Source organism: Marmota monax, unplaced genomic scaffold, assembly GCF_021218885.2.
Source record: "Marmota monax isolate L192 unplaced genomic scaffold, Marmota_monax_Labrador192_F-V1.1 WCK01_AAM20220418_F8-fsc00444, whole genome shotgun sequence".
Taxonomy (NCBI): domain Eukaryota; kingdom Metazoa; phylum Chordata; class Mammalia; order Rodentia; family Sciuridae; genus Marmota; species Marmota monax.
The window spans coordinates 29,902-54,489 of NW_026692644.1; the positions used below are offsets into that span (position 1 = coordinate 29,902).

At 42.9% G+C, this 24,588-nt stretch overlaps 2 protein-coding genes across 2 annotated transcripts; both read right to left on the reverse strand.

Moving 5' to 3' along the window:
- Positions 1-3,367: 3,367 nt before the first annotated feature.
- LOC124093752 (olfactory receptor 2T6-like) lies at positions 3,368-4,324 on the reverse strand. Its single transcript, XM_046446322.1, has one exon. It carries the CDS (start codon positions 4,322-4,324, stop codon positions 3,368-3,370), a length of 957 nt encoding a protein of 318 aa, XP_046302278.1.
- Positions 4,325-22,267: 17,943 nt separating this feature from the next.
- On the reverse strand, positions 22,268-23,200 carry LOC124093754 (olfactory receptor 14C36-like). The gene has a single exon (XM_046446323.1). It carries the CDS (start codon positions 23,198-23,200, stop codon positions 22,268-22,270), a length of 933 nt encoding a protein of 310 aa, XP_046302279.1.
- Between the last annotated feature and the right edge of the window lie 1,388 nt (positions 23,201-24,588).

The window sequence follows — 24,588 nt, forward strand, 5'->3', positions numbered from 1 at the left end:
AAGGACTGACCCTCTGATGCTGTGAGCCTCTTCTAGGTTGTTGTCAGGAATGTTGGTCACAGGGATGCAAAGCTGACTAAAACAGCCCCCGTGGTCACCCCTCTCTGGCAGACAGCAGACCCCGACCTCTTTTTCCAGAGGAAAGACCCTTCCTTCCTAGAGAGGAGGGGTGGACCTATCAGATGAGCGATGCCTGTGGTTATCTGTCACTTCCTAAAGCAGGTAGATGTGAAGTTCCTCTGGCAAAGAGACAGCACTTCAGAGCCATTCCCGTGTCTTCAGAGGCCTTCCGGTTTTGTGAAGAGTCAACTTGAAATACATCAAATGTTACATTTGGGATGGGGCGTTTGGCTCTCCCTCCATCTGCAGAGAGCTTCTGATGACTTCTGGATGAAACACAGGATCAGGGACTTATAAGGTTTCTGTTTAACTTTAGCTTTAGGTTTACAAAAACCAGGACAGATGTACAGAGTGCCTGTCTGCTCCCTTCCCTACTGTCAATGTCTTGCTTTAACCAAGGTCCACACTTCTCCATGGACTAAAGTCCACAGTGCACATGAGGCTTTGCTCCTTCTGTTGCGTGACTTCCTGCATTTTGACAAAGGCATGGCCCAGTGACAGCATCGCATCCCAGCCACGAACCTCCTGTGTGCTCCGTCTGCTTGTGGATGTAGAGAGGGGGCTGGCGTCAAGTGATAATCGGTTGTCGACTGCCTTTTTTGAGGGTTTGGTTGTGTATTTTGGGGAGAGTGTAGCTAATATTTCTGGAAAGGAAAGGTAATTAGAAAATGGAAAAAAAAAGCCCTGCAGTTTCTAGTCTTGGGCATGGGTTTGAATTTTCTGGGCAATCCATCTTCTGATTTCTGAACATTGTCTATTTCTTTTGCTAATTTTGTGGTTGAAGTTATTTTCTTCTTCTATTTGTTTTTGTACCAGGGATTAAACCCAGGTGTGCTTTACCACTGAGTCATATTCTCCAGCCCTTTTTAAAACATTTTATTTAGAGACAGAGTTTTGCTAAGTTTCTGAGGGCCTAAGTTGCTGAGCTGGCTTTGAACTTGTGATCCTCCTGCCTCCACCTCCCAAGCTGCTGGGGTTACAGGTGTGCACCACTGCGCCCAGCTGAAGTTATTTTCAATCCCTAGAGTTATGATATTCAGTTTGCTCCTCCTCAGCCCTTCTTTACCTTACTATAATTAACAAAACAGCATATGTACATGTGGGAAACAGGGAGGAAAAGACAGATGGCAGAAATTTAAAATGATGAATATTATGAGCATGCAGTACTATCATTGTTAAGAATAGCTAAAACACTAGATTTTGACGAGTACTCATGAAGGGTTTTTAAGTTTATCATTTTGCTCTTTAACATCTTACAAGGTAAAATGTGTCTTCACCCAGATTTTACAGAAGAGACAGTGAGCCTCAGAGACATCACATGACGGGCAGAAGTTGGCAGGACTTTCGAGGGTGTTCCTGAGATTGCCGCCCAGTTCCCACAGGTCAGTCCCTCCTTCCCTCCTTATTTATTGTTTCTTGTGCCTCAGCCTCTTCTGTGTCGGAGGTTCCCTTGCTGTCATCTGGAACCTGGCCCTTCCCCAGCTGGTCTAGGCAGACCGAGGGAAATGGGATTCTCCAGACAGAGAGCTTCTACAAGGCTGCCCTGGACAAGAGCAGGCCTGCTGTCCCAGGGAGCTGAGGTCAGCCCACCATGGAGTTCCCAGGCATTTGTTCGTTTGGCCACAGGCTCTGCCCAGCACCAGCAGGTTTTCAGTACGATGGCAGGTATGGCTGTGTTTGATTCACCTGCCATCACCCTGTGAGCACTGGCACATGGGTGAGAGTCTCAGGGTGAGAATCCTGGCTCCAGGGTTCCCAACCCACCAGGTCTGCCACCTATTTCAAGGTGCCAATCAAAGAGATGAGCAGTGATTCAGGGGAGGAGCCTGCTGGAAAGGCAAGGGGGTCCATCCCCTCAGCCTGTCTTCAGCAGAGGGGACTGATGAGAGCCTCACAGGGAAGGAACAGAGTGGGCTCACAGAGGTGTTCACAGGTGACCTGTGTGGACTAGCAGTGGTCGGGTACACGTTGTGTCAGGGTGTTTGGGTTGGGTCTTTCCTGTGATGAGAAAGTTGCTGTTGCCTGGAGAACAAGAAATGGGATTCACTGGGGCTTGTTGTCCTGGAATCCGTGACTGCAGGAGAGCCTGCTCAGAGCAGAGGAGACAGGCACAGAGTGGGGGCGGGAGTGGGTTTTTTTGTCCTGCTTTGTTACCATGAGCAGGCCCGAACAAAGGGTCCGTGATTTTAGCAAGAGCAGCCTCTAAGTTCTGTGCTGCAAGAGCACAAATCCTGCAAGCACCACGCAGGGGTGGCCCAAGGGCCTGCAGTGTATGCCTGGTTTCCCTGACTGGATCTATAATCCAAGTCGAGATGGCCCAAGGGCCTGCTGTGTGTGGCTGGTTTCCATGACTGGATCTATAATCCAGGCCAAACACTTCCCCAGATGTCAAGCTTCCTAAAAGAAAATGGTATTGAATCATTGACCACAATCAGGTATCCAGTGAGAAACTTAATGATGTAGAGAAGAAAAACATGCTGGCCATGATTTCTCTGGAAGGCCCGAGAGGATGGAAACATCCTTCCCACCACTAATATCTATAAAGAGGTTCGACGTGACCAACAATCCTAACTAATCGCAGAGGGCGCTGGATCATGATTATGGAGATTGCTAGATTAATGGATACCTCTTTTCCAACTCCCTCTCACTTCCAAAGCAATGATCATTTGCCCCATAACAAATACAACGGAGTAGAACCTTTCACAGTTGAAAGCTTAGGCTTTGAATTTCTGGAAAACTCACGATTCATTTTTTCCCAGAACCAAATTTAGACAAAGGAGGGATGTTTTCAGTTGCCACTCAAAGAAAGGATACTTGGATCCTCACAACCCCTGTGAGTCTGCATGGGCTTTCCTTGGAGGGATTACAGTGCATCAGTCACTTTCAGATGGTGACGTCCCTAAATTCTCCACGTATTCTGCCAATGGATAGTTTAAATGAACAGTTTAAACAATGTTGTGATGAAGCCATCAAATATGTGCAGGGTATACAATATTAACCCGACATCTGGGGACATTCTCTGCATGAGCTGCAATCAGAGAAGAACTGGAATCGGTGGAACAAAGAAAGAGCACGTCAGTGTTCCCGGGGACCCTGGTGTCACCGCCCTGGTGTGCATGTCCCCATGATGACAGGCCTCTGATGGAAGGGATGCTGAGGCCCACTCTGCAGAACTGGCCTTGGCAGCTGTGGCCAGCATGGCCCACACTGTTCATGGTGCCCCGGGACCACGAGCAGGTCTCTGCTGTCAGAGTTCACCCTTCACCACAGCGCAGGCCCCTCGACGGCGGGCCCTCACCCTCCTCAAGGCCCCCATCACATCCCTGTTCCTCAGACTGTAGATGAGAGGGTTTAGCAGGGGCGTGAGGATGGTGTAGAAGGCGGAGAAGACCTTGTCTTTGAGTGGGGTGTGGTAGGCCTGGGGAAGCATATACGTGTACAAGGCGGCCCCGTAGAACAAGGTCACCACCATCATGTGTGACGAGCAGGTGGCGAAGGCCTTCCTCTTCCCCTCGGCCGACCTCATCTGCTGCACGGTGAGGAGGATCTGGGCGTAGGAGGCGACCACCACTGAGAAGGGGACCAGCAGCATCATGACACAGCAGACATACATCACCGTCTCATAGGCAGCCTTGTCACCGCACGCCAGCCTCAGCATGGTGGGTGCCTCGCAGAAGAAGTGGTTGATCTTGTGGGAGGCACAGAATGGGAGACGCATGGTGATGGGAGTGAGGAGGAAGCTGTCCAGAGCACCACCAGACCAGGAGCTGCCCAGGATGAGCCAGCAGACGCGGCGGCTCATGAGCACCGGGTAGCGCAGCGGGCTGCAGATGGCCACGTAGCGGTCATAGGCCATGAGGCCCAGCAGGAAGAACTCGGCCCCCACAAAGCCCATGTAGAGGAAGTACTGGGCAGTGCAGGCCACGAAGGAGATGGTCCTCTGGCCCCTCAGGTAGTCCACCAGGGTCTTGGGCACAGTGGTGGAGATGTACAGCATGTCGATGAGCGACAGGTGGCTGAGCAGGAAGTACATGGGCGTGTGCAATTGGGGGTCCACATGGATCAGGAAGATCATGACCCCATTGGCCGTCATGGCCACGAAGAAGATGATGGAGATGATGGCGAAGAGGAGGCCTGAGACCCTAGTGTTAGGGAAGAGCCCCACCAGCGTGAAATCCCTGGAGAAGCTCCTGTTTCCATCCATGGGGTTGTTTGACCTGGGCACAGAGAGAGAGAGAGAGAGAGAGAGAGAGACGCGTGGAGCTGAGGAAGGTCATGGGGGTGGGGGGGGTCGTGCAGACGTGCCTGTGTAACAAGCACCAGCAAGTTAGAGTTCTCTGTATAACTAGACATTAGGCACTTTTTGGTGAGCTGGATTTTCAGTTACCTTTTGCTGAAGAGCAACTAGAAAGTTTGTTTCCCATGGAATGCAGACAGGGGACACCTGGCAACTGCTGCTCAGTGTGAGAGAGTTATGGCAGAATACCAGGGTTCCAGAGAGGGCTCTTCCCTAGGAGAGGGCTCCCATTACTTAAGATGTCCATATAACTGCTGGACAATTGATTCAATCAAACAGTCAAATAATTTAGTCAGGTCTCTGGCCAATTTGGGAATTTTCATCACCATTTTAAAAGTGATCTGCCTCATTTAAAAACAACCATTAAGTTGAAGACACAGTTAGAAGCTGTGGTGAGCATCAGAGAAGAGGCTGACCTTGTCCATCGGATTGCGGGCCGTGGCCATCAGCTCCTTCCCCACTCACATGTCAATTTCACATTCATTCCCACTGCAAACCTGCATCAAAGAGACACTGCTAGTGACAGCCTAGTGAGTGGTGGAGAGGGTTCCACACACCTCGCATCCCTGTTATGGGAGAAACAGAGCAGGCAGGAGCCAGGGGACAGGCTTCCCACAGAGCCAGCAAGGACTGTGGGGACAGCTGTCCTCCGGACAGTGAGGGATGGCATGGAACAGCCCCAAAGGGCACAGGGCAGGTGAGTGGCAAAGGTGACAGCCCAGGTAATGGAGCCAGGTCAGCAGGGAAAGAACGGGAAGTGCAGGACACAAGAGCACTAAGCGATAGTGAGGTACTGGGGCAGCTCTTCAAGGCAGCTGGGCAGGAAAAGGAGGTCAGAGTTGTTTGTGAAAGTACTGTGAGTAGAATTAAGTGTCACTTCAAAAGTCACGACTACCTGCTTAACCTTTACCATATGTTCATTCTGCTCTTTAAAAAAAACTGTCCCTTTTCTACATTTGAGCCCCCTTTTTGGTTTGTTTTAAATCAATGTTACATCTTTGTGGTTCTTACAGGTTTGCAAGAGGAAGACATATCTGGGTCAGACGGGGGCAGTCCAGGCTGTACCTTCTGTCCCGGGACCTTTTGTCCCATCCCCTTTCCCTCTCATAAGACTCCTGGCCTATCAGTCGCAAGACCTAGACATGGTGACTGGTGAATGTGTCTGGAGGGCCTCGAAGACCAGAGGACACAGCACACCTCCCGGAGCCCCAGAACCCGAAGGGACATCCAGGCTGTGGGTGGCACATACACATCTTGAATATATAATGAAAACAAGAAAATCCCTTAAAGGATCCCTCAGACTGGACAAAGATGACTGGGAGGGGACCCCAGAGGCCACAGGCAACAAAAGGACCTCAGCACCGCAAATGGCAAATAGACGTGTGGAAGACGCGCAGTGACCTTTGTGCTCTGGGAAACGCCCACGAAACCACCTGGCAGCAGGGTCTCACCTGTCAGGATGGCATTGACCCCAAACGAGCACTGGTGAGGACGCGGAGAAAGGGCCTTCTGTACGCGGGCATGGGAAAGACATTAGGACAGCTGGGATGGGCAGTGGGGCGGAGGCGCCTCAGAAAAATTCAAACTGGAACTGCTGTGTGCCCAGCAATGCCAATGCATGGTACTCACCCAAGAAACAATGGCCAGCGTGCTGAGGAGAGGCCACACTGTCCCCCACAGGACAGGAAGTCAATCTGGCCTCCAGGAGTGAAGGGACAGGCCGGGAACGGTGGATGTGGACAGAAGGAATATCATTTATTCATAAAAACCAAGAGGCCCTGCCAAATGTGGCAATCTGGATGAACTAGTGGGAGGTTATGCTAAGCCACCCACGTCAGCAGATGGGTGGTCAGCAGACGCTATGTCACAGCCACATGCCAAGAGTGTGTTCTGGAGCGCTGCCGGAGGTGACCGACTGGCCACCTGTGCAGTGCATGTCACGGCAGAGGGAAGAGAGGATTTTGGTTGTTTTCCACAGAGAGAAAGGAAGTATGCTTGGTGAGATTATGTGGGAATCCCCCTGGTTTTCTTGCTACACAGCACAGATGTACCAAACCTGCTCACTGTGCCCGGTACATATGTAAGTATCTGTAATGTATGGATCAAAAAGGAAGACAGAGCCTGGTGTGGTGGCTCACGCCTGTAATCCCAGTGGCTCAGGAGGCTGAGGCAGGAATAATGTGAGTTCAAAGCCAGCCTCAGCAATGGCAAGGCACTAAGCAACTCAGTAGGACCCTGTCTCTAAATAAAATACAAAATAGGGCAGGGGATGTGGCTCAGTGTTCGAGTGCCCCTGAATTCAATCCCCAGTACCAAAAGAATAAAAAGGGAAGACAGTCTGAGAGACACTGGGGTGGGGGAGCAGTCAGCTATGTCCCTATGTTTGTGTAGGAGCGCTAGTCTTATTTAAAATTAAGTAAGAAGAGGGAAGAAAGTAATATTATTATTACTAGTGAACACTAAACTTATTTAAAGTGCATATGTTAAAATGCAAACATGATTAGAAAAACTGCATAGAACTCAAGGTATTCTTAACAGCTGAGTGTGTGTGAGCACATGTGTGTGCCCAGCCCGGTTTGCAGAAGCAGCGCAGCAACCCCAAGAGCCAAACGTGTGACACAGAGCAGGGTGAGCTGAGGTTCCTGAAAGCCCCTCCCCCACTCCTCCCCCACTTATCACCATCTGGTTGCTAGGTGGGGGTCACTCCAGAGTCCCTGTCCCCAGCGTCCCCTCTGCACAGACGCAGGGGAAGGGAACACAATCAATTTCTACGTGTTCACCAAGAGTCCACCACTGTTCTCTCAGTGAAGTAGTCAGAAATGGTAGGTTTTTACTTACAACTCCAACAAAAAGCCACATGGATGAAAATAATTCTGAAGAGCACTAACACAATCAGTGGCATTAAAAGAAGACCAGGATGCATGTGTGTGTGTGCACACGTGAGTTCTAAGATCCTGGAGAGTATGAAAGCAGCATGGACTGTCAGAGTTCAGGAGATTTAAGAAGGCGCTCAATGAGATTAGACAGAAAACAGCTGTGGTAATCCCAGCTACAACCTGACACAGGGTGAACAACCCCTTTCCAATCATAGTAGGCTCACTCTTCAAAGAGAGCAAAAGTAAAAAGGTTCAAAATGGAAAGGAAAGAAGATGCAGAACTAAGAACAACGGAAACATGCAGAATTTCTAATCTAAGGTCATGTTATACACGGAGCAACGAAGAGTTCTGAGTTTTAAATAAAATTTTAAAAAATTTGGGTTTTAAATAAAAATTTTAAAAAATTTTAAAAATAAAAAAATATGCTCAATACATTAAGTTGGTTCCCATCGCATATTTTTTTTTCACAAAAATATATTATAACTCTTAAAATAGCAGGTTCACACCTAAGTCAGAGAGGTTGAACACTACCTAGGACAAAGGAGATTGAAACTTCAGTAATGCAACTACCTCATGTGGGAAAGTTCTGAGATGTGTGGAGCTGTTGCAGAAATACTAGGTGATGCAAGCAAGCTCTAACCCAGTCCTTCAGAAAAGCATCCACACACAGATCCCAAGAACAAGGGAAGGTCTGACCACAGGTATGAGAAGAACAGCAGGGTATTGACAGCATGAAATGCTACTTCAACTTCACATTAATATAGTCAGAAATTCAATGAAAATGACTTAAAGTATATATTATGTATATGTGTGCATGTGTACACAGCATGTGTGTGTTCTAGAGATAATGCTCACACATTCACACATACATATATATGTGTGCCAAGAATATAATAAATAACTCCTCCAGATTTGGAAAAACTGGACTTTTTGTAGTAGAATTGAACACAGTGGTGCTCTGTCACTGAGCTATATCCTCAGCCCTTTTTGTTATTTATTTTTGGTGTCAGGGATTGAACTCAGGGGCACTCAACTACTGAGCACATCCCCAGCCCATTTTTGTATTCCCAGGGTCTCACTGGGTTGCTTAGTGCCTTGCTGTTGCTGAGGCTGGTTTTGAACTTGCAATCCTCCTGCCTCAGCCTCTTGCCTTCTTATTTTTGAGACAGGGTTTCATTATATTGCCCAGGCTGGTCTCAAACCTGTTATTCTCCTGCCTCAGCCTTCTGAGCAGCTGGGAATATAGTCCTGCATCCCCCTGCCTGAGATAAAAAATTTGGAACCTTTTCATAGAGATATTCTTTCTCCCTTAAAGGTCAGAAAGCATCCGCTAAGATCTTCTAAGAGAAAACTTCAAAATTGTTGCAGTATGTAGAAAGATATGGAAGTAATTCACATTTATTTTATAACCCGGTAGAGTTTCCAAAAGATAATACCTTCCATAAATATGAACCAATCGCTGAAAAGTCTATGGCTGTTTTTTGAATGAATAGCAGAGATTAATTCCAGCAGGGCACAAATCTGCCAGGCTGCTCAGATAATCCCACGGCCTCTTCTCTGTGGAGCCTCTGTGAGCAACATGAAGTCCTGAACATGAAGTTGCCAGGCTAAGGACCTGGTTGCTCAGGGCTTGGCCACACTTGCCTCCTGCCAGGGAGCCTGGGCACTGTTCTCCCCCCATCTGGTGACTGTGGTCTTGCACCTCAGCTCACACTGGTCCTGCAGGAACCCACTGTGGTGTCAAAAGTGCCTCAGGTGCACCACATCAACAAGCACTCATTTATACCCTAAACCAAGTAGCAACAGAACATTTCTATATAACAGTAGCAAAAAAATGATGAAGTAGCTTATAACTGACTAAACTAGGGGAAAATTACAAAGTAACAAAATGCAATCTTAATGAAAGTACCCACAGGAATTTTCCTAGAAAAAGCAAAATGACTCTAAATTTGATCTGAAAGGTCCAGCATGTATTAATTGTGCAAGAGGACTTAAAAAACTGCCTACAACCCTGTAGATCCTGGGGAGATCCAGAGGACACATAACAGAGAAAGAGTCTGAAAAACCAGCGAGAAAAGAGTATCTACATGTGAACACCTACCACCCCTACACCAACACACACGTAGGTGCTACACGTAGGTTAGAGCCTCCTCTAGTCAAGCAGAGGGAACACCTACTTCAAAATTCCTATGGGAAGACACCGATGATGCCACTTAGAGGTTAAGAATGAGACTTGTAAACGCATAATCATCAGAACAAGTATCTCAAACACTTCAGCACAAGAACCAAATGCATTTCAGCAAACCATGCAATATTCAAATCTCTCTAACAAAGATGTGTTATTGTGCAAACAGAAAAAATTCTGTTTAAAGAATCACAGTATCATTTAAGATCTTCAATATGAGGAAGTGGTCAATACTTCCAGTGTGAGTGTGAATTCAACTTCCCTGGAAATAGTTATCAAACATATTTGCAAAGTATCTCTGCATTAGCCACTATTGTGAGTTTATCCTCAGGAAACAATTAGTGTGAAGACATGAACATATGAAAAGACATCAGATAGATCATTGCTACTGGTAGCAAAAATAAACCAGAAACAGTAGAAGATGGACATTACCAACTTCACTAAATCCAACCTTCCTAGCACCCACCAATGATAAGGATCAGGCTTAATTGATTCCTCATGTGAACGTGTGCACAATCTATTTTGGGGTAAGAAACCTCTTTACAGACTCATATATGCATAGAAAAATTACAGTGACCTACACTTTGTCCAACAAGATTTGAATCAAGATAGGAAAGGACGAGCTCAAGGGCAGAAAGTGGCTTTCTTACCCGGAGGATGGAGGACAGAGAGGGAAACTGCAGAGGTGGGCCAGGCACAGGTGACACAAGGGGTCTGTCTATCTAGAGAGAGGGATACCTTGAAAGGCAAAACCAGTTACAGACAATGTCACAGCGGGCAAGGTCTCAGAAGCCAAAGCCATGGGGCTTCTGTTTTCTGTCTCCATCTCAGCCTGTTTCTTTCCTTGAAACCTCGCAGGAGATGTGGGTTGACAGGCAGACATCTCAAGCAGGGTGCTAACTGGAGCGTTTGAAGAGGGTCACTGACCTGGAGCATGAGCTTCCCCTTCTGCACACGGGCTCCCAGCTCCAGGGAGCCTGGAGAGGAGGGTTTAAGAAGCCAGAGGAGGGCGTCACAGCCTGGCGGAGATGGTGCCTCCTGGGATCCGCGGAGCATCCATTAACTGGCTCCGGTTGGTTCTGAAGACCTGACTCAAACACGTTTAAATGGCAAACAAGGAAGGCACTCTGCACTCTGAAAGGAGCGACCGCCTCTCTTCTTTGCAGTTCATTTTTCTTTTAATTAGCAGCCTGAGAACAGCTGTTTAGTGTGGTTCACCTTATGCCTCTTTTCCCCTGGAGGCTAAATTACTGATACGGAAACCGCCCAGAGAAGGGAGAACAAGTGTTTCTTGTGGCTGTTTCATAGTTTGTGCCAGCAGAGACCAGGAACCTCAATCCCTGCGTCTTTCTTTTCCACCAAGCAGCTTCCCAGTACCCATCATTCATCATCTAAATAATGAAATGAATGCTTTTGCAATCACCAATCTAGTAAAGGCTTCTCTAAGTCATTTATTTTTCCATATAAAGCTTAGGACTTTTTTTTTTTCTGTAAAGAACATTGTTGGTATTTAAATGGACACTGCATTGCATTTGTGGATTGTTTTTGGTAATACATCTCTTTTGATGATATTAATTGTAACCAGCCACCAACATAAGTCTTATCCTCTTAAGGTTTTATAATTTCCATTGTGGTGGTGGTCTTTCACCCCCTTAGATACATTCCCAAGTGTTTTATTATTTTCAAAGCTATTATGAATGGTGTTGCTTTCTTGATCAGTCCGTGGAATCATTGTTAGAGTGGAAGAAAGTTATTGATTTTTGTATGTTGCTTGTATACTGCTATTTTGCTAAACTTGTTTATCAGAACTATAACTTCTGGAGGAGTTTTTTGGTTCCTTTAGAAATAGAATCATGTCCTCAGCAAACATAATTTGACTTCTTTTCCTGATTTGTACTCCTTTAATTTTTCCTCTTGCCCAATTGCTCTGCCTAGAGTTTCAAGGACTATATTGAATAGCAGTGGTGAGAGTGGATATCCTGGTCCTGGTCCTGATTTTAGAGGAAATACTTTTTGTTTTCTCCATTCGGTATGATGTTGGCTTTGGGTTTATTATGTATAGGTTTTATAATGTTGTAGTAAATTCCTTCCATCCCTAGTTTCTTCAGTGTTTTTAACATGAATGGATGCTGAATTTTGTCAGGGTCTTTTTCTGGATCTACTCAAGTGATCACTGTTATGGAGCAGACCACTCAGAAAATGTATCAAGTCCATTTTGTTTGAATTGGAGAATCTTTATTTAACTGGCAATTGACTACTCCCTGCAGGACCCATAACTGTCTCTGCAAGGAACATCCCCAAGCCTGAGCATTTCAAGGTATTTAAAGGCAAAAACTGCAAAAACTGCATCCAGGTTGGCATAGCAGCAAGCAACCAAGCAGGGGTACAGAAGCTGAATTGAGCCGTTAGCAAAACAATGCAGTGGGTACATTGGTATTTCCCTCGGGATTTCCATAATCATAAGCAGAAGGGAAGTGGCTCAAAATGACCCTAGTTGGGTACAAGTTAAAGAATGCTTACTAATGTCTAGACAATCGATACAATGTCCAAGAAAAATGAGAAAGAACAATTTTATAATTGTCTGAGAATGACCATCTTGTATTGCCAAACATGCTATGCTAAGCAACTGTGATGGGTACAGAGGCAGGGTGTTCCCATGGGAGAAGCATTTCTTATATGATATGGAGTCTCGGAGTAAAGTGGAGTCTGGTCATTGTCCATATAGCCTGGCCCATAACAATCACATCATTTTTGACCTTGATTCTGTTTATGTGATGGACTACATTCATTGATTTATGAATATTGAGTCAGCCTTGCATCACTGGGATGAATCCAACTTGACCTTGGTGTACAATCTTTTTAATTTGACTTTGAATGTGGTTTGCTGATGTTTTAACATTTTTTCATCTATATGTTTTAGTAATATTGGTCTGTGGTTTTCTTTCCTTGATGAGTCTTTTTTCTAGTTTTGGTATATGAGTGATACTGGCTTCATAGACTAAATTTGCGAGTGTTCCCCCTTCTCTACTTCATGGACTAGTTTAAGGAGGATTGATGTTAGTTCTACTTGAGGTCTTGTAGGACACACCAGGGTGTCTGTCTACTCTTGAGTTCTTCTTTCTTGAGATTTTATTATTGCTTCAATCTCATTGTTTGATATTAGCTTGTTTAGGTTTTCTATATCCTCTTGGTTCAAGTTGTGTAGGGTCATATGTGTCTAAAAATTTTGTCAATATCAAGTAAATTTTTCCATTTTATGGGAATATAAGTTTTCCAAATAGTCCCTAATGATCCTTTGGATTTCACAAATGTCTGTGGTATTATCCCCTTTCTCATTTCTAATTTTGTTGATTTGGCTCTTCTATCCTTTTCCTTTTTTGTTAGCTTGACAAAGGATTCATCAATCTTGTTTGTTTTCAAAATACCAAGTCTTGGTTGCATTAATCTTTGTATTGTCTTTTTATTCTGTACATTATTGATTTCAGCTGTAATCTTATTATTTCCTATTTTCTACTGGTTTTGCAATTTGTTCCAGTCTTTCTAAGAGCTTTAGATGTTGCATTGGATGGTTTATTTGTGATCTTTTATTTTATTTTACTTTATTTTAATATGAGCACTTAATGATATAAACTTAATTTTTGGTACTGCCTTCAGAGTATCCCACAAGTTTAGGTATATTTATGTTATATTACTGTTATCATTTGATTCTAGGAATAGTTTTCTTGTTTTTGATTTCTAATTTTATATATATACATACATGTATATTAAATAATATATAATTATATATTTATATATGTATATATAAATATATCAAATTATATATATATATAATTACATATATACATATATTAATTATATATAATTATATATTTATATATCAAATTATATATATTACATATATACACATATTAAATTATATAAATTATATAAAATCATATATATTTATGTACATATATATCAAATTATATATAATTATATATACATATATAAATAAATATATCAAATTATATATATCATTATATATACATATATATTAAACTCAGCTATCTATAGATGTCTGTTAACATGTGCTTGATTTGTAGTATCATTCAGATCAGAAGTGATTTTATTCTGGATGACCTGTTTCTTACTGTAATGGGTATGTTGATATCACCAGGTATTATTTCACTGGGTTCTGTTTGGTACCTAAAGTCAAGAGTGATTTTTTTGTTATGAAATTAAATGCAGTGACATTTGCAGGCATAGATATTTTCTATTATTAGATCTTGTTGGGTTGATCTCTCTCTCTTTTTAAAAAATATTTATTTATTTATTTTTGGTGGTGCTGAGGATTGAACCCAGGACCTTGTGCATGTGAGGCAAGCACTCTGCCAACTGAGGTATATCTCCAGTGCTGGATTGATCTCTTTAATGGTAGCTGCCATCTTTGTCTCTTCTGATTGATTTTTTTCTTGAAATCTGCTTTGTCAAATATGAGAATAGCTACTCCTGTTTTATGAACTCCATTTGCAAGTCATAACATTTCCATCTGTTTATTTTCAGTTTGTGGATATCTTTCTAAATGTTATATAGTGCATTTTAGTTATACTTAATATTGGGGTTCATTTTGCCACAATCATAGATGCATAGAATATAATTTGCTCTACTTAGGTCCCTAGTACTTCCTATTTCTCTCCCCTTATCCCCTTCCACTGCCCATTCCTCCACTGGTCCTTCTTTTTATATGCAGTTTTTCACTAATTGGTGATACACATAGATATGTATGTGTATCTGTATGTGAGTTCACTGTGACACATTCATGTGCGTGCTTATCACTGATAGCTCCATTTGGTGAATCTCATTCCACTACTCTTCCCTTCTCCCACTTCTCTTCACTTTCCTTCATCCCAATTCCTATCTCCACTGTCTTCCCTTCTGTTTTTCATGGGATTATTCTGCCCTCTTTTCCTTATTTTGGTCTAGCTTCTGTATGTGAGAGAAAACATTTGACCCGTGACTTTCTGGGTCTGGCCTATTTCCTTTAGCATGATACTCTCCAGTACTATCCTTCTACCAGCAAATGCTGCAATTTTATGCTTCTTTATGCTTGAATAAAACTCCATTGTATATATACACCACATTTTGTATCCATTCATCTGTTGATAAGCACCTGTTTTTTTTTGGTTCCATAACTTGGCTATTGTGAATTGCACTTCTATAACCCATAATATGCCTGTAACAATATGGTATGCTGATTTTAGTTCTTTAGCATGAACATCAAGGCATGCTGGGTCATATGATGATTCTATTTTTAGTCTTTTCAGAACTCTCCAAACTACTCTCAAAAGTTTTGTAGTAATTTACAACCCCAACAATAATATATGGGTATGCCAATTTCCCACATCATTTATTAATTGTATCCTTTGTTTGTTTGTTTCAGGGATTAAACTCAGGGGCACTCACCACTGAGCAACATGTCAAGCCCTATTTTGTATTTTATTTAGAAACATGGTCTCACTCACTTGCTTAACACCTGGCTTTTTGCTGAGGTTGTCTTTGAACTTGTGATCCTTCTGTCTCAGCCTCCTAGGCTGCTGGGATTACAGGTGTGTGCCACTGTGCCTGGCTTAATTATATTCTTTTAAAACAATTTTATTTGTTTTAATTAGTAATACATGCAGTAGAATGCATTTATGCACTTTGATATATCATACATAAATAGGATATAATTTCTCATTTTTCTGAGTGTACATGTTGCAGAATCACATTGGTCCTGCAGTCACATATATACATACAGTAATAATGTCTGTTTCATTCTACTTTCTTATCCACAGAGTCCCACCCCTGTCCTCCCTTCACTTCCTTCTATTTAATCTAACATAACGCTATTCTTCCCTAGTGATCCTCACCTTATTGTGAATTAGCATCCGCATATTAGAGAAAACATTTGGCCTTCTGTTTTGTGGGATTGGCTTATTTTGCTTAGTATGATATACTCCAACTCCAACCATTTGCTGGCAAATGCCATAATTTTATTATTCTTTAAAGCTAATTAATATTCCATTGAGTATATATACTACATTTTCCTCATCCATTCATCTATTGAGGTACACCTAGGTTAGTTCCATAGTTTACTATTGTGAATTGAGCTGCTATAAACATTGATGTAGCTGCGTCACTGTAGTATGCTGATTTTAAGTCCTTGGGTATAAACCAAGAGTGGGATAGCTGGGTCAAATGCTGGTTCCATTTCATTAGTTGTCTGAGGAGTTGTCTGAGGAATCTCCATACTGCTTTCCAGAGTGGTTGCACCAATTTGCAGTCCCACCAGCAATGTATGAGGGCACCTTTTTCACCACATCCTCACCAACATTTATTGTTGCCTATATTCTTGATGATTGCCATTCTAACAGGAGTGAGATGAAATCTCAGAGTAATTTTGATTTGCATTTCTCTAATTGCTAGAGATTACTAGCAATATATGAATCAATTGTATTTCTCCTGTGAAGTGTCGTTCAGTTTCTTAGCCTATTGATTGGATTATTTGTTTCTTTGGTGTTTTTTTGGATATATATATATATATATATATATATATATATATATATATATATCCTAGAGATTAATGTTTTATTGAAGGTGAATGTGGTAAAGATTTTCTCACAATCTGTAGGCTCTTTTCTACTAGGCGCAGGGTCTCTGTTCTAGTGCCTAAGTCTTTAATCCACTTTGAGTTGATTTTTGTGCAGGGTGAGAGACAGAGGTTTAATTTTATTTTGCTACATATGGATTTCCAGTTTTGCCAGCATCATTTGTTGAATAGACTGTCTTTTCTCCAGTGAATGTTGTTGGCACCTTTGTCAAGTATGACATAACATATTTATGTGGGTTTGTCTCTGTGTCTTCTATTCTGTACCATTAGTCTACAAATCTATTGTGGTGCCAAAACAATGCCATTTTTATTACTATAGCTGTGTAGTATAGTTTAAGGTCTGGTATTGTGATGCCTTCTTCTTCACTTTTCTTGCTAAGGATTGCTTTAGCTATTCTGGGTCTCTTATTTTTCCAAATAAATTTCATGATTGCTTTTCCTATTTCTATGAAGAATGTCATTGGGATTTTAATAGGAATTGTATTAAATCCGTATAATGCTTTTGGTAGTATGGCTATTTTGACAATATTAATTCTGCCTATCCAGGAGCATGGGAGATCTTTTCATCTTCTGAGCTTTTTTTTTTTCAATTTTTTTCTATAGTGATCTGTAGTTTTCATTGTAGAGGACTTTCACCTCTTTTGTTAGATTGATTCACATGTATTTTATTTTTTTGACGTTATTGTGACTGGAGTAGTTTTCTTAAATTCTCTTTCAGTGGATTCATTGCTGATGTATAGGAATGCGTTTGATTTATGGGTGTTGATTTTATATCCTACTACTTTGCTGAATTCATTTATTAGTTCTAGAAGTTTTCTGGTGGAATTTTTTGGATCTTCTAAATATAGGATCATGTCATCAGCAGATAATGACAGTTTGAGTTCTTCTTTACCTATTTGTATCCTTTTTTTTGTCTAATTGCTCTGGCTAGAGTTTCAAGGATGATGTTGAATAGAAGTGGTGAAAGAGTACATTCTTGTCTTATTCTAGTTTTTAGTGGGAATGCTTTCAATTTTCTTCCATTTAGAATGATGCTGGTCCTGGGCTTAGCATATATAGCTTTTACAATGTTGGGGTAAGTCTTGTTATCCCTAGTTTTTCTAGTGTTTTGAACATGAAGTTGTGCTGTGTTTTGTCAAATGCTTTTTCTGCATCTATTGAGATGATCATGATTCTTGTTTTTAAGTCTATTAATATGATGTATTACATTTATTGATTTCCGTATGTTGAACCAACCCTGCATCCCTGGGATGAATCCCCCTTGATCATGGTGCACTATCTTTTTAATACATTTTTGAATGCAATTTACCAGAATTTGAGAATTTTTGCATCTATATTCACCAGGGATATTGGTCTGAAGTTCTTTTTCCTGGATGTGTCTTTGTCTGGTTTGGTATTAAGGTGATATTAGCCTCATAGAATGACTTTGGAAGGGTTCCTTCCTTTTCTATTTCATAGAATACTTTGAGAAGTATTGGTGTTAATTCATCTTTGAAAGTCTTGTAGAACTTGGCTGAGAATCCACCTGATCCAGGACTTTTCTTGTTCTTGGATGGAGTTGTAGAATATCATGGTAAGTGAAGTAAGCCAATCCCCCAAAACCAAAGGCCGAATGTTCTAAGTGGATGCTGATCCATAATTGATCACATGCGACCAGGAGCCAGCTTGCTGAGGGGTTCAGAAAACAAAACATGTCTCTGGGAACACTGTCACAGGGTCTGGGTGGGGGATGGCCATAGACTACAGCCTCGGGTGGAGGGAATGTCTGTCCCAAACATGCTGCCAGTATGAGCACTGGGGACACAGCTGGGTGGGAGCACTATCAGCACTAATTTTTCTGAAGTATAAGAACTCTGTTTTTAGTAGCAATTATATATTTAAAGGTTAACAATTTTATAGAGCAAATGTTTTAACTATACTATTTCTACTTTATACTCACCACTTACCATATTTACAAAAGGCTGATGTCTACCTAAAAAGTGATCTTTTTTTCACTCTTCCCCCACATCTTGGCTAAGGTTTTTCCCTGTCCTTCATTTCTGAACTCCTGGGAAGGTGCAGGAGTTTTAGGCCAGGTACTTATGTCTTTTAGATAGAATGCCTGATTTTAAGTGAATGCAAAGGATAAGATGGAATAATTTTCAGCTCAAATGTATTCCAGTGACCCAGCAGTACTTGTTGACACCCTAGGAAAGATGAGGCTCTCACAGATGCCCTCAAAATCTTAAGCCCATGAGAGGTGAGCATCATGCTCCATTTGGGACAGTCACCCCTGCTGGCCCTGAAGGTGGGACTACAATCCTGTGGTAATTGGTAAACACACAAGTTTAACAGAAGATTGGTCACTAAATTAAAAAACTGAAAATGTTTTAAGAACAATTTATATTGCGGGAAATAGGGTTCCAAGGTATTCTCTGCAAAGAGAGATCAGAAATAAAGGGAAGTAAGAACTGAGCATGCTACATAAATTATGTGAATACTATCTTCATGAGAAGATATAATTACTACATGCATTTTGTTAACAATATTTCTCTAAAAATAACCAAATCTTTAGAATAATATTTTTGTGTTGAATTACTACTGAATTTTAGTGGAAATGGCAATATCATGTTGACGGGGCATAATACTAGTTATGCAAATTCAGACAAATGAGTTGACAAATTTCAAAGTAGCAAATTGAAATCCTTTGTCAAAACAGTTAAAGGCCACACGGAGAAGCCTAAATGTGCAATTCATGAGTTAAAATTCTGATCCTTTGAATCAAGTTATGGAATGGAGGGATATCTTTAATACCAGGAATATTTTCATTTTTAAATGAAATTTAAAAATTTAATTCCCACTGTGGGAAGATTCGTTGAACATGTTCGTGCTGAAAATGAGAAAACAATCTAGGTGTAACGTGCCCCCAAGTAAAGAGAAGACCCAAGTAAAAGGACAAATATTAAAACGGTAAAAAAAACAAAAAACAAAATGAAACAAAACAAACTAAAGTAAAACAGGGTGACAAAAAGACAAAAATGACACTGGGGTGGGGATCGGCCCAGTTAAGGAAAAACTCCACACGGAGTTGGCTAATTAGAATACTTTACACTGTTTTTTTTTTTTTTTTAAAGATGATCAGAAAGTATATGAAAAACATGTAAATTATTTACAATCATTTGAATGTGTCATGAGCATGAAGAACTTGTCCCCGTGAGGCCACATGCTGGGTAGGTCCTCCTAGCCAGTTGGAACCAATTGGGATCTGGTCCAAAAGGGACTCCTCCTGAACAAGTGCTTCAGAGGGGTCCCTCACAGTAACACTCAGCCAGCTCTCAGAGGTTGCCAGGAGCCAGCCTGCTGAGGGGTTCAGGAAACAGAACATTGACTCACTGTCTCTGGGGACACTGTCACAGGGTGTGGGTAGGGGATGGCCACAGACTACAGCCTCAGGTGGAGGGAATGCCTATCCCCAATGTACTGCCAGTCTGAGCACTGGGGGGCACAGCTGGGTGGGACCCCCCTGGGTGGCTCCATGCGGCCTGTCCCACTCTCTGTGGTGAAGAGCAAGACCCGCCCAGTGTGTTTTCTCCTCAAGACCATAGCCCCTGCAGCACAGTGTGTGGGGTTCCATTGCTTGCACTGCGCTCAGAGCTGCTCTGGTGGACAGCAGAGCCCCACCAGAGCCACCTTCCCTCCACAGGTCAGGGGCCAGTGTGGGTTTGGCAGCTGCTGGATGTGGCTTCTCCAGCTGAGCACTGTGAGTCTGGAAGGTATCCACAGGATTGATTCAGGGGCAGGGGACCCACTGTGACATGGCTCTGAGCTCACACTTCCTGACCATTGACCTCTGTGTACCCCCCTCACTGGGGGACATGGTGATGTCCCACATTTCAGTTAAGTGCTACTGTCCCACAGTGCCTGTGAGTTCTGGCAGTGTCCTTGCCCCTCATGCACTCACCCTGGTACAGGTCTGGGTGCCTGTGTAGGAGTCTGTGGGGAAGGTGGACAGCACATGTTTGTCCTGTGAGGCTGTTCTGAAATGACAGGCAGCCTCCCCCTCCTTAAGTGCTCTGTGCCAGGAGCTCCTGACTGCCATAGCGACTCACTAGATGTTGTTCTAGATCCGTAAGAATGTGGTTCGCTTGCATTTAGTTTTCTTCTTGGGCCACCGTGCTCGTGGGGACACGTCGTGGCCTTTGAGAGTTGGAGGCTGTGCAGCTCAGCCTCTGTTCTCCACAGGGCCAACAGGCCTCCACCACAGGCAATTAAACACAGCCCCAGGGCCCATGTCCCCCTGGTATTCAGCTGTCCTGTGGCAGTTGGGGTTCCCCAGTCAGGGACACTGGTCTCCACTGTAATTTCTAGCCAGAGGGACAGTCAAGGGCTCTATGAGCGTTCAAGGCTTCCTCTCACAGGTCTACTTCTTACCGTCTGGTGAGGAAGCTCCCTCTGGGCTTCCTAGGGTGGGAGGGGTCTGCAGCAACAGGTCCCCTCTACTTTTCTACAGCACCTCAGAGGTCACCTAGCATTCCCTTCTCCTTCTACTGTCACAAGGCAGGTTTCCATTTCCATGTGATCTAGTGGGAAGCAACCTTCCGTTCAGAGTTCAGCAAATCAAGGAAAAATGGCTTTAGTGCCTTTGTAACATCACCTCTAGAGTCTATGCTGAGGGGTCCGTGGGAACAACTGTGAGCTGACCCTCACTGGTCATCGCCGTCACCATGCATATCCTCAGTTATTTGACCAGAGCTGTACTTAATTAGCACCAGCATCGGAAAACTCCCTCTAGCTTTGAAAAAGCCCCGCATTTCCCCTCATTTCCAATTGGTCAGTATTGGTATGTTTTTGACTGTGTTTTGTTTTGACTGTTTATTAATTTTTTTATTAACAAATATGCCATCAATCAAATTTTAAAAATATATCTATTAAACAGTCTCCTATACTTACAATATTTCTACTTTTTAGATAAATACATTTAAATTTTCTTCCTGATACTGAAATCTGTCCATGCAGTGTAGAGCAATATGGTTTTCTGAAATTGTCATTCTGCCCATACCTTAAGATTTCATGAATGGATTTAAATTCCACAAACATTTCAATTATTTTAATTTAATCGACTAACATGAAACTTTAACAATCATTTTGCTTTTTTACATTAAATTTACTTATTATTTTTATATTATATTCATAGTTCAAAGTTGTTATCAATAATAACAATAGAATATGACAATTTAAAACCCAGAATTTTAGGAAGAATATCTCTCCAGTATGATTAAACATTGAAAATACATCTTAGGATACAGTGTGGATAGATGTTTCCTTTATGGAACCAAATGAAGAGATTGAATTGAGCTGACCAGATGTAATATGTAGGCAGACAGCTGGATTTAACCTGTTCATTGAGACATTGAAGACTTTACTCAGCAGAGCTGGTGAGAATTCACAGCCTTGAAAATGAAACACGGGCTATTGGCTTGTGACATGCACACAAAGGCTCATCCCATGCACCTGGCCACTTAGGGCATTTCCACAGCAACAACAAATGGACCCAGTTGGGGGAATCATAGATTCTCTTACAGCCAATATAGGGCTGGTTCTGAAGGACAAGAGCTGGTGGCCACCACCACTTCCTCAGTTGACATTTCAAGTTTATCTCTTTTATTTTCCAGATATATTGAAGCATTAATTTGTTTCCTAATAAATCTAACAGTATAATATTTTTGGACTTAATCTTGTTCATTTTCAAACTAATTTAACTGACTAAATTATATACAAGATTAAATATTTATTTCATACAAAATATATGATTTGATCATGCAGGCTAGTTGCTATCTTCATACTTGATTTCTCAATATCTCCCTCAGGGCATCCTTAGCATTGATGTCACTAAATATTTAACAAGTAAAAAATGCCCAGTCTATATAGATTCTCAGCAAATATGTTGAACTCCATTTAAGAAAACATTCAGCTGCTAAAGTTCCTTACAGATTTTTTTTGGAGGGGGATGATTAGAAAGTGTGACACAAAATTCAAACCAGTTGCTTGATAAGACTGAGTCTGCAGCCTCACAAGGGCCATTCTGCAGCAGGCAGTCTGCTCTGCAAACCAGACAGGCAGGGTTTGGTTCAGGTTTGAAAGTCACTGGGCAAAACTAGAATCATCCTCTGATGTATCTTGGTTATGCTCCGGAATAAACCCTTCTCAATATGACTTTCCGCACAGCTTCCTTTACCTGTTTGTTTCTGAGACTGTAGAGGACAGGATTCAAGAGGGGAGGAACAATAGTGTAAAACACAGAGAGAACTATGTCCTGAATCGCCTCAGAGGTCACTGGCGGCCTTAGATACACGTAAGAGATAGAACTGAGGAAGACGGTCACCACGAGGATGTGGGGGACACAGGTGGAGAAGGCCTTCCCCTGCTCCTGTGTGGGGAATCTGAGCACAGTAGAAAATATGCGCACATAGGACATGGCGATGAAAATAAAGCAGCCGCCACATACCACCACAGTGGAGATGAGAATGGAGAGCTCATTGCTGGACGTGTCAGAGCAAGAGAGCCTCAGCAGGGAGGGGATGTCACAGAAAAACTGAGGGACCTCATTGGAGCCACAGAAGTTCAGCTGTAAAGTGTTTCCAGTGTGTGCACCTGCGTAGACCAGGCCACTGAGCAGGGAAGCCAGGGTAAGGTGGACACAAAGTTGGAGGTTTATGATAGTTGAATAATGGAGGGGCTGGCAGATGGCCACATAGCGGTCCCAGGCCATGACCATGAGAAACAGAATCTCCACAAAGGCACAAAAAATGACTAGGAAGATCTGGGTTGCACAGCCAGCCACTGAAATGGCCCTGTGGCCAGTGAGAGAGTTGACACAGGCAGTGGGGACAGTGACAGAAATGTAACACATGTCCAAGATGGACAGGTTCCTGAGGAAGAAGTACATGGGTGTGTGCAGGTTCTGGTCAGCAGTGGTGACGGTGACGATGAGAAGGTTCCCTAAGAGGGTGGCCAGGTACATGAGTAAGAGTAACATGGAATAGAGGAACCTCAGTTTCCAGCCTTCAGCAAAGCCCATGAGGAGAAACTCGGTCACCATGGTGGAGTTGGCCATCTTGTGGAGATGCTGTCGACTGGGAGGCAGAGGAAAGAAGACAAGGGGCACACAAAAGTCAACAACCATCTCAGATGTTCTTCCTCCAAGTGTTTACTGCTATATTAGGTAATCTGTGCGTGGAAGGACGTCCACTACTGGCTTCCTGATTGGCTTCACCTCTTCTGAGTAGATTGGACTCAGTGCTCAGGAGGTTCCCTGTCTTCTGTAACACCCAGCACCGAGTCATCGTCTCAATGAAAACCGAGTACCCAGTGCATCTGAAATCCCTGTGTTAGAGTATGGTCACAGTTCCACGAAAGTGTCATTAGGAGCTGACCAGCACCTTTGGGTGGATGTGGACACCCAGCAAGGATGGGCTCAGTGCCCTCCAGCATGGTCTGCCTGTCATCAAGAGACATGTCTCTATTCACTGTCCTGTCCCTATGTGCAGAAATCAGTATTGAGAGTCTCTACACACTCCTAAATCCTGCCACTGTCAGGACTTCCAGAGTGGGTGGTAGGCTGCTGATTTACATGTGATTTTACAATGTTGTTCTATGGAAATCTTTCAATTCTGCAAATTATGACTCCGTCAATGCTTCGAGCAAAGTTGAAGCTGTAACTGAATTTGAAGTCACAGCTCGAGGTGAAGTAAGCCCCCTGTGATCACACGGGGAACTGAATACTGGGACTTCCTTGGGATCCATGCTGTGGATGTTGTAGGTACTCTACCAAAGCCTGGGTTTCATGACACTCAAATGTATACCTTTGTAATAAAATGGATGGAGGTACTTCCTAATCTTGATCTTCTGATTATTTGTCATTAAAAGTATTTGGCTTTTTGGGTGGTTATGTTGCCCCCAAATTTACTCCTGGGTTTGGTACTGGTTCCACAGGATAGAACCCTGACACAAACAACCATAATTCTGCATTGTCCTCTGCCCCCAAGTCCCCTCCCTCATTATCTCTACTGCCTGTCTTTCCTTGCTCCATGGACTAATACTTCACTTCTCTCTAGAACAATTTTCCATATTGTTCTATCAGCATGTGCAATTTTGTAACACAGATTTTATGTATTATGTTAGTTTTGTAGGATAATATTTGTGCCTCAGTGATATAACTGTTATATTAAATATCTCCATCAACAAGAGTCATTTACTAAGGAAGAAACGGTCTTAAAGAGAGCTAACTAGTGCATCTCAAATTGTAAGTGTGGCAGTGTGTGGGGAGATGAGCCTGGCTTACCCAGCAAGCCCTGTACGCAGGTCAACATAGGCCTAGTTCTGCTGGGGTCCTAAGGCCAAGGCTGCAGGGCCCTGGACTGCCCATCACCCTCTCTGGTCTTCTGCACCTCCTGCTCTCCTTTCCTCTCCCAGGAGGGGATTGCGGGGTTCTCGAAAGCCTTT